Source organism: Ranitomeya variabilis, chromosome 5 (assembly GCF_051348905.1).
Source record: "Ranitomeya variabilis isolate aRanVar5 chromosome 5, aRanVar5.hap1, whole genome shotgun sequence".
Lineage (NCBI taxonomy): Eukaryota > Metazoa > Chordata > Amphibia > Anura > Dendrobatidae > Ranitomeya > Ranitomeya variabilis.
In genome coordinates this window covers 175,972,794-175,993,762 of record NC_135236.1, presented here as the reverse complement: position 1 = coordinate 175,993,762, position 20,969 = coordinate 175,972,794, and the positions used below count along the sequence as shown (strand labels likewise).

Below are 20,969 nucleotides of genomic sequence, written 5' to 3'. Positions count from 1 at the left end.
TCAGGACATTGCAGGCAACCAGGCTAGTGGGTGGAGTTCCCATATGTCCCAATGCATCAGGACTGGCAGTCAGGACTCCTCAGATAAGACTCAGACAGACTCTGGAGGCTGGGTAAAGTAGAGTCACTTAAATAACCACAGCCTTTTGACATCATGAACAGGGCTGGCTTCCTCAGACCCTCCTATCTCTTCAGTCTTAGTAAATTTAACACAAGTTTGTCTAATGCCTGTATCTCCGCTACAGAACATGTCAGAATCATAGCACACCCAGCATTCATCTTGTACTAACATTGGCGTTCTAATGAAACCAAATTTGGGTTTGATGGGATGCGTAGTTCCAGAGAAATCCATACTCTGTCCCTGTTGGAACTAGAAGCCCGCGTTTACTGTGGCCGATAGATCCGCCGATGGAGATTCAGAAACTGGATGTATTATTTTCCTAGCCTAAACCGTTGGCCCAATATCTTATCATATTAGAACAAAGACCCTCATGGATTTTGGAGAACTTCTATACCAGTTCTAGCTGGACAGATGGGAGGGGGACGAGTAAGTTGCTCAGAGCCTGGAATTTACAGCAAGAGCAATAAAAGCTCTTCTACACCCATTGAAAAGAAAAGCTAAATCCTGAAGTGAAGGGGGGTGAACGCCCACCCTATAGGTGCTGGCAATGAGAAACTAAAACTTATATTATATTTCAAACAATATTGTGACAGACTCACATTGAGAGCTTGGGACCGTTACCTCTGACTTCCAGTCAGTCAAAAGTTGTGGTCACTAGATGGCGGCGTAGGATGTTAGCGGCACCAGAAAAGCTGAAGGTGGCAGCCAGTAAGTATAATACTAGGGTCAAGAAACTTACATTAGTGGCACCACTTCAGCGCTGAAATAAAAAAAAAGTTGTGCGTCTCTGGAGTTGTGCATTAAAGGGAACCTATTGTGTGAAAAAAATGCTGTTAACCTGCAGATATGGGGTTAAACTGCAGGTTAATAACGTTCTGAATCTGCCCAGCGCATGCATTTAGAGCCCCGCTGCCAACATGAAATTAACATTATTACTCCTTCCAGCATTCGGTATCCGGTTAAAATGGCTACGCTGACGCAGTTTCAGTCACTGCTCTGTGTATAGACAGTGGCGGCTATAACCACACCCCAGCACTGACTGACAGGCGGCTCAGCATGAGGGTTGCAATGGGGCTAATCCTCATGTAAACCCAATACAGTGCAAATGGCACAATATTAGCAAGTATGTATCAAAATATGAATGTATTCAATATAATTGATGTTGCAGAATTATACTATCATCCACTGGCCCTGACAGAACTAGTATAAGTATATATATATATATATATATATATATATATATATATATATATATATACTTTAATGAGTTGCCATCAAGAAGTGATGAGTATTCGCCCAATACATGTTATGCTCCATCTTTTGTATTCACATTTGATAATGCAGTTCATAGGTAGGCACAAAAAGTGATGGCACTCAGCAGTCTTTTCAGTCTTCTTTTATTGATGCTTCACAGTGGATTCCAGTAGTATATTCTATGTGCAGGAAAGAGAGCTGGCATCAAGAGGTGATGGCCATACTGCATTCCACGCGCTTCTATGGGCCTCGCTGTAGAAAGTGTGTGAAACGCGAAACGGATGTCGTCTTTTGGCGTTAGCTCCATCTCCTGCAAATAGAAAGATTGATGTGCCAATAATGAAGGATTGAAAATATATCACTTTTATTTGTCTACATATGAAGAAACGCAATTAATATTTCTTAGCATTTTTTATTTTCTTATAGGACCGGGAGAGTGGTATAAATCACACTCTGGAAAATATAAAAAATCACATTTCTGGGATATTTCGACCAAAAATTTCTGTGAGTACCACATGTCTCTGGTTTTATTTCCCAATTTTTTTAAAATAAGCAACAAATAATCTGTTTCATAATATAGTGCACAAAGAATAATAACTGTTTTGCTCCATTTACTACTAAAACTCTGGATTGAGCGTAATATTGTATGATAATGTCCATCTGTCATTTTAGGTAAAACCCATAGTAACTTTTATTTCTTGAGTCATCATCATAATAAGCAATTGGTTTGGGGTTCCCACCATATGAGCATATAAGGATCCCCTTAATCTTGGCATTTCTACTTTTACCTGCTTTGTAAATTCTTGATGCTATGATTGTACGTACACACCATATAATAAATCAAGGCTAAAGAATTTCGTAATTGGTCAAAAGTAATAATTTTCAGCTTCAAGCTATGAGCTGGGGGGGGTTGTCCTTGCTAAATTGTATGCCCTACTTATGACTGTGTCATACCAATCTGATTGCCCATGTAGCACCTTTTGAAACCACATAGCAAAAATCTCACATGATTTTACCGCAAATTGATCTTTTGGCCTCAACCACAAGTGAAATACATGAATTTCACCCCCCTCATTCGTATAAGGCATGCAGGGCCCCCTCCCTCCCTCCCAAAAATTCAAAATATGTCAATCCATGGTAAAACCACATGGTTCTTGGGCAATTATGGCGCACAATCACCACCTATATGGGCCCCATTATTGTCTTAGAACCTGAACCGATTTGTTGTAACATGAAAAAAAATAATAATAACATAAAATGCGCAATTTGTTGTATTTTTATGATTTTTTATCCCTAAGGATGAGCCTACGTGGATAGGAAATTACAAAGGATAATATAAGGCTTATTTACCACATGAAAAAAAAATGGATACACAGCTGGTGAGCAAATGGCTAAATAATAAGAACATTAGACACAAACTGAGAGTTCTTCAAACAGGTCAAGAGGTACACTGCTGTGTAGAAATAATTTCACTTGCTTTGACATTTGTTTTCATTTTGGGTGACTGTCAAAATGTTCCACACTGAGTTAGGGGTTTTCCAGGATTACATATGTATGTTGTTCACATGAAACACAATGTGAACCATATCATATTATATATCATATGTAATGGTGTATTGTCTTGTGATTTGCACTTTGTGTGCCATGATCCTAGTTTCCTAGTATTCACCAGATACTTGGATCTAATAATGGTGGTGTGATATGGTGGTTTGTCCTTGCAGAGAAAAGTGATACATATGGTACATAATATGTGTATTTACGAGTGTAGAATAAATGTAAAACTCAGAACTCTGTGTGTTTTTAGACCTCATACCAGATTGCAATATGTTTTTTTACGACAGACCAGATCTTTGTGTTTTTAGACCTCAGACTAGATGATAGCGTGTTTTTAGAACTCCGACCAGATCTGTCACGTAGGGACTAGGGACTGGTTGCGCCTACCCAATCCCTCAATCTAGGGGCGCCCTAGTCTATCTGTCACGTGACAGAGAGGAGCTAGAAGACCGTAGCATTTGATTTCTTACTCCTGCCCTGATTAGAAACACTTCACCTTCATATTAAACGGTGTGAATGGAGCGCCCCCACGTAAGGGCAATGGGGTACTCGGTATCGGGTCCCTCGGTTCAGGGGATGTCACGGTGGCCCGACCCGGTCCGTGGCCCTTTGAGGGGCGTCCAATAAAAGGAAGAGTTTTTATGGGATAATGTTCGTGACCCCACCTGTGGTATTCGGTCAGGGTGACCGACGCTGCTTAGGGGTCCGCTGGGGTGATGTAATGGCAGCTAGATGGTATACCTTCCCACAGGTGAAGTGTATCCCCAGGGCTTCCCAGAGTGTAGATGAGGAATGGTGTGAGGCGCAGTGAATAACGAGGACACCAGGTTGCAGTCTCTTTACCTTTACTGAAGGCTTCAGTGTCCATAGTCCAGGGTAATGACCACAGGGTAGGCAGAGTCCGGCCTGTCCGAAGGCAAATCCAGAGTCCCCTTATCCAGGTGGAAATCAGTAGCCTTCCTCTAGCGCCTGTTTGTTGTAGTACCTCCCTGCTGAGCTTCTCGGTAAGGTCCTCACAACTGATGTTGGTGTTCTAGATGTTATTTCTCTTTCTCTCTGTCCCCCAGATGGTATGGATAGGATAAACCCATATGACTGGTGGCCTGAGGCTTTTTACAGGGACCCTACGATGCCCCAGCCCCCACAAGTTGCCACCGTACCTCCTGGGTATATGGTCGGGCAGCCAACGTGGAATTAACTGTCCTGCCAGTCTCTGAAGCAAGGCTTGGAGACGATTGCTTCCTCGGTATCCTGGCTACCGGATTCTGCGCCTCAGAAGGAAGCAGCTTGCTCCTAGCTGACCTCCCTCTGATATTCCTCTCCTGTGCTCTGCTTTCCTGCACACTCTCTGCAATATGTTCTCTTCCCAGGAGCTGTAGCACTTCATGCCACTGAGCTCCTCTTCCTCTGTCTTCGTGACAGGAACTGAACTCTGAACCCCTTTTCCCTCCAGATCAGGATGTTATATAGGAGAGTTCAACTCAAACAGGCTTAGAGCTCCCCCTTCTGGTCTGGAGTGTGAACATGTTGCATGCATTGTGTTACCTGATGAGAAGATCTCCTTTATTGCCTTCAGACATAACATCACTCCCCCTGGTGGAAGAACGACATTATTGCAACGACCAGAACTCTGGGGCGCTGCACTCCCCCCCCATTAAATCCAGTACTCCCGGACTGGGAAAAGAAAACAACAATACGTACGTTAGCAAAAGACATGCAAAATTTTGAAAAACATTAGAGCAATTACAAAACTTTGGCTTCCCTTTATGGGAGGTGAGGACACTTGAACGTTGCAAAACAAGTTTGTAAAAGGACATCTGTATTGTCTTTAGACAGATGAAACAAAGAAAGGCTCTACCCACATCAGTCACATGGGCAGAACCAGAGTGCACCTTGGAGGTGCCAAACTATTTACACAGAAAGTCTTTAGGTAAGCATTGTCCATTACCGCAATGTCCATTTTTATTTTTATTTTTTTTTTAAACCTGTAACAAAGATGACAATTCAAACATATAACGGCAATTATTAACACTTTTAATCTTTGTAACTAGCTGGGATTTGACCCTTGGTGCTACGTGTAGACCTGCGTGATTCCTGAGCTACTGTGTCTGTTGTAGCTTACCCACTAGTGCATGTACTATGTGTAGGTATACTAGGTAGTCGTCTGCGTGGTCTCAGATTTACCATGGGTCTAACAGTTTCACCAATAGCAGAGGGTGGATTTGCTAATTCGACTGCTGGCATGACGTTTTCTGTCGGAATCTGCTGTTGCTGAGTCACTGTTGAGATGACGGTTGCTGTTTGAACCTGTTGGTGCGGAGCCTCTTCAGGTTCTGGATGGCTCTGAGTCACATTTTGTTCTGGTGTTCCCAGCTGGGGAAAAGTCAAGACAGGTATCACAATGGCCTGATTTATTTGAGTCCAGGACTGGGGAAAATCTCCAAGAACAGTGTGTATCATCTTCTCTTCCATAGGTGGAGATGTTCCTGGATCCGTTTCTCTGTTCCTCAATTTATCAGGGCATTTCTTGAGATGGTCTCTGGATACTGCCGTCGAAGTTTCTCCTCCATCTTTGCTGATGAGACACACTTTAGTATTGTCAAAGGTGGATGGCAAGATGGTATATGCTTCTGCTTCCCACTGATCATCAAGTTTGTTCATTCTTCTTTTACGCTTTAACACTTGTTCACCTGATGACAAGGGAGCTGCAGGAGCACGTTGATTGTAGTCTTGCTCTTGTTTTTGTCTGGCTTGAGATAGACTTCTTTCAACATACTCTTGTACTTGACGGTACTTTTGCTGTCCTTCTGTATCCCAATCTGCATCAGATGATGGATTTTCTGGGGTTAGAACTCCCATGGCCAGATCAACAGGTAGTTTGCTGGATCTTCCTCTCATCAGGTATGCTGGAGTACAGTTGGTGGAATTCACTGGAATGTGGTTGTACAAATCTATCAAGTCTGGCAACTTTTCTGGACACAAGTTCCGTTCTTCCACAGGCAAGGTCTTCAGTAAGTCGATTACCACTTGGTTCATCTTTTCACACATTCCTTTAGTTTGTGGGTGATACGGTGTTGTTCTGATCTTTTTGCATCCGTATAAGTTGCAGAACTCTTGGAACACCTCGGCTTCGAAGGCTGGACCTTGATCAGTAAGGACCTTCTCTGGGTATCCGTGTGGCCTGCAAAAGTACCGTTGAAAGGCCTTGGCTGCTGTTCTTGCCATCAAATCCTTGACAGGTACAACCACCAGGAATCTGGAGTAGTGGTCTACAATGGTCAGAGCGTAGACATAGCTGGATCGGCTTGGTGTTAGCTTCACATGATCTAGCGCGACCACTTCAAGTGGCTGTTTGGTGACTATGGGCTGTAAACGAGCCCTCTGGCTGTCACGGTCCTTCCTGCGTAGGCTACATGGGCCACACTCTCAACACCACTTTTCGATGTTTTTTTCATGCCAACCCAGTAGAACCTTCCACGAAGTAGACTCTCCAACTTCCTCCATCCGAAGTGTCCTGCTCCATCGTGGTACGCTTCCAGAACCATTGGCGCATCTTGTCTTGGGACTACTATCTGCCATACCAACTCATGAGTGCGTGGGTCGATGCTTCTTCGGCACAGCTTACCATCGTAGATAAATAATTTGCCTTTCTCCTTCCACAGTTGTTGCGTCTCTTGTGGATCATCTGGGCCAGGGTGTGAACCTGCCTGCGTCAGGAGTTCTTTCGCCCGACGGACCGCGGGGTCACTATCCTGGGTCTCTGCCCATCCATGATGGGGCAGGGGATTCAGCGTGGCGTCCTGCTTGTTCTTGCGCCTGTTCCTCACATGATGGGAATACTGAGTGGCCTTGGGGCGATGGAAAGCTGGCAACTCTATTTCTTCGAGTGTTTCCGAGTCTTCTCCCGTTTCTGGCAAGTTGGGCATTCTGGACAATGCATCGGCATTCGCATTCTTGTGCCCTGCCTGGTACTTGATGGTGAAATCATAATTGGACAACCAGGCCATCCACCGCTGCTCTAAGGCACCGAGTTTTGCTGTGTCCAAGTGTGTCAGTGGATTGTTGTCCGTGAAGATGGTGAATTTTGCTGAGGCCAGGTAATGCTTAAATCTCTCCGTCACTGCCCAGACGACGGTGAGGTACTCCAGCTTAAAGGAACTGTAGTTGTCAGGGTTCCTTTCAGTGGGATGAAGTTTCCTGCTGGCGTAAGCAATTACCCTCTCTTTGCCTTTCTGGACCTGGGACAACACGGCTCCCAGTCCCATGTTGCTGGCATCCGTATACAGCACAAATGGTTGGTCATATTCAGGGTAAGCCAGTACCTCTTCTCCCGTCAACGCCAACTTCAAACAAGTGAAGGATCCCTCCAGTCCATCGTTCCAGTCAAATGGGGTATTCTTACCCTTGGTTTTCTTGGATTGGCCCACTAACAGGTCTTGCAATGGCGTGGCTTTCTTGGTGAAGTCTTTGATGAACCTCCTGTAGTAGCCTACCAACCCGAGGAACTGCCAGACTTCATGGAGGTTGCTGGGCTTCGGCCAGTCTCTGATCACAGTGACCTTGTCAGGGTCTGGGGCCACTCCTTCGGCACTCACTACATGGCCCAGGTACTGCACTTTGGGCTTTAACAGATGGCATTTGGACGGTTTTACCTTTAGGCCAAAGTTGGACAGGGCTTCGAACACCTTGGCCAGGTGCTCCAGATGGTCCTTATAAGTCTTGGAGAAGACAATGACACCATCCAGATACAGCAATACGGTTTCAAAGTTCTTGTATCCAAGATAGCACTCCATCATCCTCTGGAACATTCCTGGGGCGTTGCACAGTCCGAATGGCATGTAGTTGAATTCACAGAGACCCATCGGTGTGGTGAAGGCCGTCTTTTCCTTTTCCGCCTCTGCTACGGGAACCTGCCAGTACCCACTGGTGAGATCCAAGGTAGAGAAGTAGTTAGCAGATTTTAAAGCAGCTAAGGACTCTTCTATTCTGGGCAGTGGGTATGCATCTTTATGTGCAATGCGGTTTATCTGCCTATAATCAACACACATCCTCATCGTGCCATCCTTCTTCCTGACGAGGACTAATGGAGCTGCCCGGGAGCTACAACTATCTCTAACTACCCCAGCCTCCTTCATCTCTCGCAACATGTCTTTGGCACACTGATAATGAGCTGGAGGTAGAGGACGGTATCTCTCTTTAATGGGTGGATGATTTCCCGTGGCGATATGATGTTGAATCCCTTTTACCTGCCCAAAATCTAGGGGGTGTTTGCTGAATACCCGCTCATACTCATGAACCACCCTGTAAGCCCCCTGTTTTTGGTGTGATGGGGTAGAGTCAGTACCCACGTGTAATTTCTGACACCAATCTTCCATTTGTCCTGCAGAGCCATTGTCCTCTGCCTGGTTGGACGGGACCAAGGGTTCTGTTGCCTGTATCACATTATTATCAACAGCAAACAGTTTGGCAAGTGTGGCATATTTGGTTAGGTGGACCTCTTCCTCTCCACAGTTAAGGACATGCACTGGGACCCTCCCATTGCGGACTTCAACTACCCCTCTGGCTGTCAGGATTGTGGGCCTGCTGTCTGAATACACAGGTTCTACCAGGGCCTGATAGTCTTTACCTCTGAGGCCTATTGCTGCCCGACACCATATTAACATTTCACTCCTGGGGGGTATTGCAATGGGGATTGAATCACTCACTGTGGCACGGCCAATTTCTCCACCAGATAGTTCTACCTGCTGTCTCTGCACTAGAGCTTTGATTTCTTTCTGCAGGACACGTTGCTCACTGGAACCAGCAGTTTCAGCCACCTGTTGCAATAAGACAATAACCTCTGCAAGACAATTTTCTATGACATTAGTACCAATGGTCATCATGGGGTTACATTCACGTCGGTCAATATCAACAATTACAATTCCTTGGGCCTTCAATTCTACCCGCCCCACTTTAATGGTGACCTCTTTGTACCCCACTTGTGGCAATGGCTGACCGTTACTGGCTACTATGGTGAAATCATCATCAGGGCCACGAGTAATGTCGGTGTCTTCCCAATAACGTTTATAAAGGATGTAAGGCATAGTTGTCACCTGAGAACCGGTGTCCAACAGAGCGTTCATGGGGATACCGTCAATCACAATGTGGAGAACAGGTCGTCCTCCAATGTACTTCGCTCGCCAGATGTTTGGGCCTGGTCGTCTTACTCTTGGGGGTTGGCCCGCTGCCCCAGGGGTTGCTCGTTTAAATGGCAGTACCTTGCGATGTGGCCCGCCTGTTTGCAGCGGCGGCAGATGGGTCGTCTGTCCTGATGATAGCGATTGTCGTCCGTTCCTCTGGTCGGCGGGACTCTCCTCTGTCGTCGACAGGGAACATCCTCTGGTTTGGAAGCCAGCTTGATCCTCTCCTTGGGGGTCTCCTGCAAGGACTGCACGGTCCGAGCTAAGGCAGCAACGCTCTTGGTCAGCTCCTGCATCTGGAGGCGTAGTCCTGCAGGGGAATCGTCTTCCAGGGTCTGGGCATCGGCCTCAGCAGAAACTTGAGTATCTGGCGCCACCTCCTGGTGGTACGTGAGGGCTTGACGCCTAGGAAGTACTGCACGGCTGGGCTGTCGCTCCTGTAGCACTTGGATGGTCTTGTCTTTAAATTGCGCAAAGGCCAGGTCAGGATTCTGCATGGCCAGGAGGTGCAGTTGGGCCCTTTGGTTATTGCACAGGAGACCCTCAATGAACCGCTCCTTTAAGAGTTTATCTTCATCTTGCACGCTGTTAGGATCAACCTGCTTGATTGCCCGCAGTGCCTCCTGGAGATTAAGGGCATAGTCCCGTAGGCTATCCTGCGCTCTCTGCTTGCACCCATAAAACTTCAATTTGATTTCTGTGGGGGTGCGGGTGTCAAAGGTGGTTTTAAGCTTTTCAAAGACCTGCTGCACAGTCCCTTTATCCGCAGCGGGCCAGGACTTCACCTCTCTCAGAGCCGCTCCAAACAGTTGGCCCGTTACCATGTGAACCTTCTGAGGCTCTGTCAGGGGATAAAACTCAAGCAGGCTGCAGATTCCTTCTTTAAATTCAGTTAATGTATGCGATTCTCCAGAGTATCACGGGAGCCAAGCTGCTCCAGGTAGGTACGGCATGGAGAAGGGCATGATGGTCGTAGTAGCTGTGGCGGGGTCCGGCTGGCTGATGGAAGCGGCAAGCTCTGCGGGACCAGGTACAAGGCCTGTGGCTGTGCCTATTGCGGGGCCTGGGGGTATTGCTAGGCCTGCGGGCGCTTCTAGGTCTGCGGCTGCGACCGCCGCTATTTCCCCTCCCGGGTCGGACATGGCCGTTCCTCCCCTCTGCTAACCTGGTGGAAGTCGGGGCTCCTTTCCGGAATCGGCACTTTGCAGCGTCTCTTCTTGCGGTTCTGCTGCACGGCGTCTCAGCCACCCGTCTTCCTGCTTCACGCTCTTTTCGACTGGCTCCACCCACGAAGGTATGGCTCCTCCCCTCGCGCTCCACACGGCGCGGCAATAGCGGATTTTGGGGCAATTTTTGGCAGCAAATTGCAACAACAGTCTCTCAGCACAACAGTTAGGCACAGTTCTTTTAGGCGCACATGACCTGATTTTTTAGGCTTAAGTAGATCCTGTTCATGACGCCAAAGTTGGAGCGCCCCCACGTAAGGGCAATGGGGTACTCGGTACCGGGTCCCTCGGTTCGGGGGATGTCACAGTGGCCCGACCCGGTCCGTGGCCCATTGAGGGGCGTCCAATAAAAGGAAGAGTTTTAATGGGATAATGTTCGTGACGCCACCTGTGGTATTCTGTCAGGGTGACCGACGCTGCTTAGGGGTCCGCTGGGGTGATGTAATGGCAGCTAGATGGTATACCTTCCCACAGGTGAAGTGTATCCCCAGGGCTTCCCAGAGTGTAGATGGTGAATGGTATGAGGCGCAGTGAATAACGAGGACACCAGGTTGCAGTCTCTTTACCTTTACTGAAGGCTTCAGTGTCCATAGTCCAGGGTACTGACCACAGGGTAGGCAGAGTCCGGCCTGTCCGAAGGCAAATCCAGAGTCCCCTTATCCAGGTGGAAATCAGTAGCCTTCCTCTAGCGCCTGTGTGTTGTAGTACCTCCCTGCTGAGCTTCTCGGTAAGGTCCTCACAACTGATGTTGGTGTTCTAGATGTTATTTCTCTTTCTCTCTGTTCCCCAGATGGTATGGATAGGCCAAACCCGTATGACTGGTGGCCTGAGGCTTTTTACAGGGACCCTACGACGCCCCAGCCCCCACAAGTTGCCACCGTGCCTCCTGGGTATATGGTTGGGCAGCCAACGTGGAATTACCTGTCCTGCCAGTCTCTGAAGCAAGGCTTAGAGACGATTGCTTCCTCGGTATCCTGGCTACTGGATTCTGTGCCTCAGAAGGAAGCAGCTTGCTCCTAGCTGACCTCCCTCTGATATTCCTCTCCTGTGCTCTGCTTTCCTGCACACTCTCTGCAATATGTTCTCTTCCCAGGAGCTGTAGCACTTCATGCCACTGAGCTCCTCTTCAAGACTCTGTCTTCCTGACAGGAACTGAACTCTGAACCCCTTTTCCCTCCAGATCAGGATGTTATATAGGGGAGTTCACCTCAAACAGGCTTAGAGCTCCCCCTTCTGGTCTGGAGTGTGAACATGTTGCATGCATTGTGTTACCTGATGAGAAGATCTCCTTTATTGCCTTCAGACGTAACATCACTCCCCCTGGTGGAAGAATGACATTACTGCAACTACCAGAACTCTGGGGCGCTGCATGAATTTCTTTTAACAGTGCAGGGGTTAACCTGCTCAATTGAGAGCTCCTGGAAACTTCCCTGCATTAAGGCTCTCATCTGTGCACTGTTAGCTGCTCCCATCTCCTATATAAACTGGGTCCTGGCTAGCACTCATTGTCAGAGTTAGCTTATGCTACTTGGCTGGAGGTTGTTGTTGGTTATTATAGGAGAAGGCAGTTTGTGGGTTTATCTGTGACTATTTCTAGGTTTTGTGTGTGATAATTCCCTTTTTTCTCCTACTTTGGTTTAACCCCCATCCTCCACTCCCGAGTGCATTCCTCTGTTATATGTGTGAGTAAATGTCTATGTTTGGTATTTTTCGTTACCCCGGTTCGTATTACATTGTTAGTCTGGTTGGTGTATTATGGTACACTACTTCTTCCCTCTTCCCTGGGTGGGGGAAAAGAGCAGACTGAGGGTGGATTCAGGAGCTAAGGCAAAGTACGTGGCCCTGGTGTCTTTACCATTAGAAGTAATCTGGGGAACATGGCGAACTAGGGTGCCCCTAGTGTTAGGGTCAGGAAAGGTTCCCCTGGTCCTCGCACTACTAACAAGAGTCGCGAGACACCAACTTTAAAAGCTAAGCCAAACTTTTTTCAATTGCATTAAAATTGTAATTGGAGGCAAGCTTTTAAAACAAAATATGGATTAGTGCATTTTGAATGCTAGCCAGGGCCTAGTTTATCTAGGAGATGGGATTGGCTAACAGTTCACAGCTGAGTTTTAATGCAGGTAAGTTTCCAGGAGCTCTCAACTGAGCAGACTATCTCCTACACTGCTAAAAAAAAATTTATACAGTTTAATATGAAGGTGAAGTTGTTCTAACCAGGAGTAGGGGAAATCAGACCCTGCAGCCTTCTGGCTCCTCTCTGTCACAGTAAACCTGTGACACTGTCCCTTTCCTCTGGATTACTCCTGTAGGTGGAGACGCCGGGGTCACGTGCCTTGCTATGCTCCTATATTAACCATTATCTGTTCACTCCCCCACCCAGTGAGGTGTGAGGCCTAAGTGTATGGGTTAACACTAACCAGACAAACAGGGGAAGACAGACAGGGATAAATGAAAACTACAATCATACAAAATTCACTCACCAAATAACACAGTGGTACACAGCAGAGGTATAGGAAGGTGAAACCAAATAGGAGAGGATGAGGATGACCACACAAACAATCTCAATGCAACAATCTCGTGAACAACTCCAAATGCCTACTCCAAACACGAATCTCACCTCCAACTCCTAACCCGGCAGTAAGAACTATCACTGGCAATTCCGAAGTGCCAGTGGCAAGCATATATACCAGAGGGGAGTGGTCAACACTGAACAGATGAGACAATTCAGGTTGGAGAGCTCCAGGAGATCAAGTGAACTAATTAACCCTTTCTGTTGTGAATTTGGATTCTGGGCTCCCCCGGTGGCTACTGGTGGAATTGAACTGGTGTCTTCATCTTCTCTGTTCACCTGTTCCCATCAAGATGTGGGAGTCGCTATATAACCTTGCTGCTCTGTTAGTTTCTTGCCGGTCAACAATGTTATCAGAAGCCTCTCTGTGCTTGTTCCTGCTCCTAGACAACTACTAGATAAGTTGGACTCTTGTCCATGTTTGTTTTTGCATTTTTGTTCCAGTTCACAGCTGTAGTTTCGTTACTGTGTCTGGAAAGCTCTTGTGAACAGGAATTGCCACTCTGGTGTTATGAGTTAATGCCAGAGTTTTAAAGTAATTTCTGGATGGTGTTTTGATTAGGGTTTTTAGCTGACCATGAAAGTGTCCTTTCTGTCTTCTGCTATGTAGTAAGTGGACCTCAAATTTGCTAAACCTATTTTCATACTACGTTTGTTGTTTCATCTTAATTCACCGCCAATACATGTGGGGGGCCTCTGTCTCCTTTTGGGGTATTTCTCTAGAGGTGAGCTAGGACTAATATTTTCCTCTGCTAGCATTATTTAGTCCTCCGGCTGGTGCTGGGCATCTAGAATCAACGTAGGCATGCTACCCGGCCACTGCTAGTTGTGTGTTAGGTTTAGTTCATGGTCAGCTCAGTTCCCATCTTCCAAGAGCTAGTTCCTATATATGCTTATGCTATGATCTCTTGCCATTGAGATCATGACAGTTTGACCGGCCCACTAAAGGGTTAAAATCCTTGGCTGAGAAAGGAGAGAAATAAGTAGTCTGCTGAAATTTTTTTTTTTTTTTTTTTACTCCCCTTTGAATGGCTCTGTGTCCACCTGTTTGTAATGGATCTTCAGAGGGTAACTGCAGGTTTGAATAATCTCGCCACGAAGGTACAAAATTTGCAAGATTTTGTTTGTCATGCACCTGTATCTGAGCCGAGAATTCCTTTGCCGGAATTTTTCTCGGGGAATAGATCTGGGTTTCAGAATTTTCGAAATAATTGCAAATTATTTTTGTCCCTGAAATCTCGCTCTGCCGGAGACCCTGCACAGCAGGTCAGGATTGTGATTTCCTTGCTCCGGGGCGACCCTCAAGACTGGGCTTTTTCATTGACACCAGGGAATCCTGCGTTGCTCAATGTGGATGCGTTTTTTCTGGCCTTGGGGTTGCTTTATGACGAACCTCATTTGGAGCTTCAGGCAGAAAAAACTTTGATGTCCCTATCTCAGGGGCAAGATGAAGCGGAAATCTACTGCCAAAGATTCCGTAAATGGTCTGTGCTTACTCAGTGGAATGAGTGCGCCCTGGCGGCGACTTTCAGAGAGGGTCTCTCTGATGCCATTAAGGATGTTATGGTGGGGTTCCCTGTGCCTGCGGGTCTGAATGAGTCCATGACAATGGCTATTCAGATCGATAGGCGTTTGCGGGAGCGCAAACCAGTGCACCATCTGGCGGTGTCCACTGAGAAATCGCCAGAGAGTATGCAGTGTGATAGAATTCTGTCCCGAAGCGAGCGGCAGAATTTTAGACGGAAAAATGGGTTGTGTTTCTATTGTGGTGATTCTACTCATGTTATATCAGCATGCTCTAAGCGCACTAAAAAACTTGGTAAATCTGTTTCCATTTGCACCTTACCGTCTAAGTTTATTCTATCTGTGACCCTGATTTGCTCTTTGTCATCTATTACCACGGACGCCTATGTCGACTCTGGCGCCGCTTTGAGTCTTATGGATTGGTCCTTTGCCAAACGCTGTGGGTATGATTTAGAGCCTTTGGAGACTCCTATTCCTCTGAAGGGGATTGACTCCACCCCATTGGCTAATAATAAACCACAATACTGGACACAAGTAACTATGCGTATTAATCCGGGTCACCAGGAGATTATTCGCTTTCTGGTGCTGTATAATCTACATGATGATTTGGTGCTAGGATTGCCTTGGCTGCAATCTCACAACCCAGTCCTCGACTGGAGAGCTATGTCTGTGTTGAGCTGGGGATGTAAGGGGGCTCATGGGGATGTACCTGTGGTTTCCATTTCATCATCTATTCCCTCTGAAATTCCTGAGTTCCTGTCTGACTATCGTGACGTCTTTGAAGAATCCAAGCTTGGTTCGTTACCTCCGCACCGAGAGTGCGATTGTGCCATAGATTTAATCCCGGGTAGTAAATACCCAAAGGGTCGTTTATTTAATCTGTCTGTGCCTGAACATGCTGCTATGCGTGAATATATAAAGGAGTCCTTGGAAAAGGGACATATTCGTCCATCGTCATCTCCCTTAGGAGCCGGTTTTTTCTTTGTGTCAAAAAAAGACGGCTCTTTGAGACCATGTATTGATTATCGGCTTTTGAATAAAATCACTGTTAAATATCAATACCCATTGCCGTTGCTGACTGATTTGTTTGCTCGCATAAAGGGGGCCAAGTGGTTCTCTAAGATTGACCTTCGTGGGGCGTATAATTTGGTGCGAATCAGGCAGGGGGATGAGTGGAAAACCGCATTTAATACGCCCGAGGGCCACTTTGAGTATTTAGTGATGCCTTTTGGTCTTTCTAATGCTCCGTCAGTTTTCCAGTCCTTTATGCATGATATTTTTCGCGATTATTTGGATAAATTTATGATTGTGTATCTGGATGATATTCTGATTTTTTCGGATGACTGGGACTCTCATGTCCAGCAAGTCAGGAGGGTTTTTCAGGTTTTGCGGTCTAATTCTTTGTGTGTGAAGGGTTCTAAGTGTGTTTTTGGGGTACAGAGGATTTCCTTTTTGGGATATATTTTTTCCCCCTCTTCCATTGAAATGGATCCTGTCAAGGTTCAAGCTATTTGTGATTGGACGCAGCCCTCTTCTCTTAAGAGTCTTCAGAAATTTTTGGGCTTTGCTAACTTTTATCGTCGATTTATTGCTGGTTTTTCGGATATTGCTAAGCCATTGACCGATTTGACTAAGAAGGGTGCTGATGTTGCTGATTGGTCCCCTGATGCTGTGGAGGCCTTTCGGGAGCTTAAGCGCCGTTTTTCCTCTGCCCCTGTGTTGCGTCAGCCTGATGTTGCTCTACCTTTTCAGGTTGAGGTCGACGCTTCTGAGATCGGAGCTGGGGCAGTGTTGTCGCAGAAAAGTTCTGACTGCTCCGTGATGAGGCCTTGTGCCTTCTTTTCCCGTAAATTTTCGCCCGCTGAGCGGAATTATGATGTTGGGAATCGGGAGCTTTTGGCCATGAAGTGGGCTTTTGAGGAGTGGCGCCATTGGCTTGAGGGGGCCAGACATCAGGTGGTGGTATTGACTGACCACAAAAATTTGATTTATCTTGAGACCGCCAGGCGCCTGAATCCTAGACAGGCGCGCTGGTCATTATTTTTCTCTCGGTTTAATTTTGTGGTGTCATACCTACCGGGTTCTAAGAATGTTAAGGCGGATGCCCTTTCTAGGAGTTTTGAGCCTGACTCACCTGGTAACTCTGAGCCCACAGGTATCCTTAAGGATGGAGTGGTATTGTCAGCCGTTTCTCCAGACCTGCGGCGGGCCTTGCAGGAGTTTCAGGCGGATAGACCTGATCGTTGCCCACCTGATAAACTGTTTGTTCCTGATGATTGGACCAGTAGAGTCATCTCTGAGGTTCATTCTTCTGCGTTGGCAGGTCATCCTGGCATTTTTGGTACCAGGGATTTGGTGGCAAGGTCCTTCTGGTGGCCTTCCCTGTCACGAGATGTGCGAGGCTTTGTGCAGTCTTGTGACGTTTGTGCTCGGGCCAAGCCTTGTTGTTCTCGGGCTAGTGGATTGTTGTTGCCCTTGCCTATTCCTAAGAGGCCTTGGACGCACATCTCGATGGATTTTATTTCAGATCTGCCTGTTTCTCAGAAGATGTCTGTCATCTGGGTGGTGTGTGACCGTTTCTCTAAGATGGTCCATTTGGTTCCTCTGCCCAAGTTGCCTTCTTCTTCCGAGTTGGTTCCTCTGTTTTTTCAAAATGTTGTTCGTTTGCATGGTATTCCTGAGAATATCGTTTCTGACAGAGGGACCCAATTCGTGTCTAGATTTTGGCGGGCATTCTGTGCTAGGATGGGCATAGATTTATCTTTTTCGTCCGCTTTCCATCCTCAGACGAATGGCCAGACCGAGCGGATTAATCAGACCCTGGAGACATATCTGAGGTGTTTTGTGTCTGCTGACCAGGATGATTGGGTTGCTTTTTTGCCATTGGCGGAGTTCGCTCTCAATAATCGGGCCAGCTCTGCCACTTTGGTGTCCCCGTTTTTCTGTAATTCGGGGTTTCATCCTCGATTTTCCTCTGGTCAGGTGGAATCTTCGGATTGTCCTGGAGTGGATGCTGTGGTGGAGAGATTGCATCAGATCTGGGGGCAGGTGGTGGACAATTTGAGGTTGTCCCAGGAGAAGACTCAGCTTTTTGCCAACCGCCACCGTCGTGTTGGTCCTCGGCTTTGTGTTGGGGATTTGGTGTGGTTGTCTTCTCGTTTTGTCCCTATGAGGGTCTCTTCTCCTAAGTTTAAGCCTCGGTTCATTGGCCCGTATAAGATATTGGAGATTCTTAACCCTGTTTCCTTCCGTTTGGACCTCCCTGCATCCTTTTCTATTCATAACGTTTTTCATCGGTCATTATTGCGCAGGTATGAGGTACCGGTTGTGCCTTCCGTTGAGCCTCCTGCTCCGGTGTTGGTTGAGGGTGAGTTGGAGTACGTTGTGGAGAAAATCTTAGACTCTCGTGTTTCCAGACGGAGACTCCAGTATCTGGTCAAGTGGAAGGGATACGGCCAGGAGGATAATTCTTGGGTGAATGCATCTGATGTTCATGCCTCTGATCTGGTTCGTGCCTTTCATAGGGCCCATCCTGATCGCCCTGGTGGTTCTGGTGAGGGTTCGGTGCCCCCTCCTTGAGGGGGGGGTACTGTTGTGAATTTGGATTCTGGGCTCCCCCGGTGGCTACTGGTGGAATTGAACTGGTGTCTTCATCTTCTCTGTTCACCTGTTCCCATCAAGATGTGGGAGTCGCTATATAACCTTGCTGCTCTGTTAGTTTCTTGCCGGTCAACAATGTTATCAGAAGCCTCTCTGTGCTTGTTCCTGCTCCTAGACAACTACTAGATAAGTTGGACTCTTGTCCATGTTTGTTTTTGCATTTTTGTTCCAGTTCACAGCTGTAGTTTCGTTACTGTGTCTGGAAAGCTCTTGTGAACAGGAATTGCCACTCTGGTGTTATGAGTTAATGCCAGAGTTTTAAAGTAATTTCTGGATGGTGTTTTGATTAGGGTTTTTAGCTGACCATGAAAGTGTCCTTTCTGTCTTCTGCTATGTAGTAAGTGGACCTCAAATTTGCTAAACCTATTTTCATACTACGTTTGTTGTTTCATCTTAATTCACCGCCAATACATGTGGGGGGCCTCTGTCTCCTTTTGGGGTATTTCTCTAGAGGTGAGCTAGGACTAATATTTTCCTCTGCTAGCATTATTTAGTCCTCCGGCTGGTGCTGGGCATCTAGAATCAACGTAGGCATGCTACCCGGCCACTGCTAGTTGTGTGTTAGGTTTAGTTCATGGTCAGCTCAGTTCCCATCTTCCAAGAGCTAGTTCCTATATATGCTTATGCTATGATCTCTTGCCATTGAGATCATGACACCTTTCCCTGCCAGCAAGGAAAAAGTCTGCACTGTTTAAGAAGATAGTGAAGCAGTTCTAACTAGTGCCGGAGTTCGCAAAACCAGATGTTGCAATCTTTTGACCCCTCCCTGTCGCGGTATCCCTGTGACAAGATTGCAGTGTGTTTTTAGACCACACACCAGATCTCAGTGTGTTGTTAGACTTCAGACCAGATTCCAGTACATTTTTAAACCACACATGAGATCTCAGTTTGTCTATAGACCTCAGACCAGAGCCACAGTTATTTACTACTTCTTGCTCCATTGGCATGCAATACTCTTCACTTCAGGTCGTTGCACACAATACCCTGACATGAAGGAATTGCTCAATCGTTTGGAGTTAGGGTATGTTGATCAGAAGACTTGCCTGCTCTTCTAGGAATCTGGGAGTTGTCCTGAAATACCAGTCAAGTATTATTACTGTAAATCCCCTTCAGGTGGCTTATGATAATTTACGCTTGAATTGATTAAACTCATTCTTTTGTTACGACTACTTATTATTGACCTTCTGTGTACACTTTTGACTATCTCATGAGACAATCACCCTAAACCGCTTGAGCTGTCTATCTCATTTAAGAACCCTCTCTGTGAGAAATGGCTTTCTTAAATGCTCTCATATATCTCTATTAGACTGCTAGTTTACCAGAATTGCAGAAATAGTAATGAAAAGATGAACAGTGTTTACTTCATGTTTTGTATAGAGTAAAATCCTAAAGCTGAGAGTCCCAATAGACGTCTGATTGCTGAACTGTCAGGGATGTCATAGAAAACAAATATAGTTTTAAAGTAACATAAAGTGTTATTGTCAAATTCTTGAATGAGTAAAATTGGTAATTGTTTGTAAAAATATACAACGTAGCAATTTACTTCTTATTAGGGTATGTTTCCACGGTCAGTAAAATCTGCGGATTGGATGCTGCTTACAGCTGCAGCATCCAATCCGCAGCGGCCAGATGTTACAGCAAAGTGGATGGGATTTTATGAAATCCCATCTCCACTATGCGTGCAGGAACGCCTCTGGCATCCCTGCATATACGCACATGCGGCGCGTCTTTCTAAACCTCAGCATGTCAATTTATCTTGAAGAGATCCTCCGTCTCCGCAACATAAATATCACAGTCCAAAGTATAGGATGCGGTGATTCCGTATGGTTCAAAGAACACACTTCGCGTACAAAAGTCGGCAACGCTTTGGAAGGAGCGGCAATGTGCGGCGTCCAATGCGCTGCCGGTTTGTGCCCGTGGAAACCTACCCTTAGGGCTTGCACACATGACTGTAGATTCTCTCATGCAAGAGAATCGAGTCGATTATCCTTATGACACTCTGATCAAACACTGATCATAGTTTAATCCCCAAGTGTCAGTATAATATGATCTGATTCTTTCGGATGAGAGAATCGGAGCATACTTTAAGAAGATGGAGATCAAAATTTCTCAGTCTTCTCCATTCTTTGAGAACATGGAAATGTCATCTGAGTGCAGATCGATATTTTTGACGCACCCATAGACTTAAATTAGTGAGTGGCATCTGATTTCAAAGTGACTGTGCAACATGCTATGATTTTTGTCACTGCCAGATTCTGTCAGTGAAAAAAATCATGCATCAGCACTGCCGCATTGAATAACATTGGTCGGAGCGATATCTGATAAAACATCGCCTAGCACTCGTCTGGTGTTTATGCCGGTGTGAGCGAACCCTTAAAAATACTTTCTTTTTTCAAGAGCACAGAAATTTTTAACTATATTGTATCGGTTAGGGTTGGAGTTAGAATTGGGGTTTTTCAAAACTAAAAAAAAAAATGTTGACATATGACGGCTAGTGTTGAGCACAAGTGCTCACTACTCAAGTTTGAATTGAGTGGTCGTGTATGCACCGAATATATCGCGGATACCCACTTTTTTTTGTGTCTAACAGCCGGGAATCATGTGGGGGGGGGGACTTGAGTATGTCACTCGAGCACACGCAATATTTGGTGCATAACAGAGCACCCGATGCAAACAGTAGCGAGCACTTGCTCTCAACACTAATGATGACATATTCAATATGACAAACTAATGTTATCAAATTCTGTGTAACACCTGTGTGTTCAAAATGCACACAAAAAAGTGGGAGGACACCATAATACTAAAGAAGGGATCAACCTGTAGCATGTCAAAACAAATAGATACGTGTCAAAAGGAATGAAACATGCACAGATTCAGGGA

General features: G+C 46.2%; 1 protein-coding gene across 1 annotated transcript in view; it reads left to right on the top strand.

Annotated features, from left to right (window-relative positions):
- Nucleotides 1–20,969, top strand: part of FES (FES proto-oncogene, tyrosine kinase) — a 229,468-nt gene that overhangs the window by 114,170 nt on the left and 94,329 nt on the right. Inside the window, exon 10 of the mRNA XM_077263560.1 lies at nt 1,801–1,878. Coding sequence (XP_077119675.1) covers nt 1,801–1,878 — 78 coding nt within the window. The remainder of the gene's footprint in view (nt 1–1,800; nt 1,879–20,969) is intronic.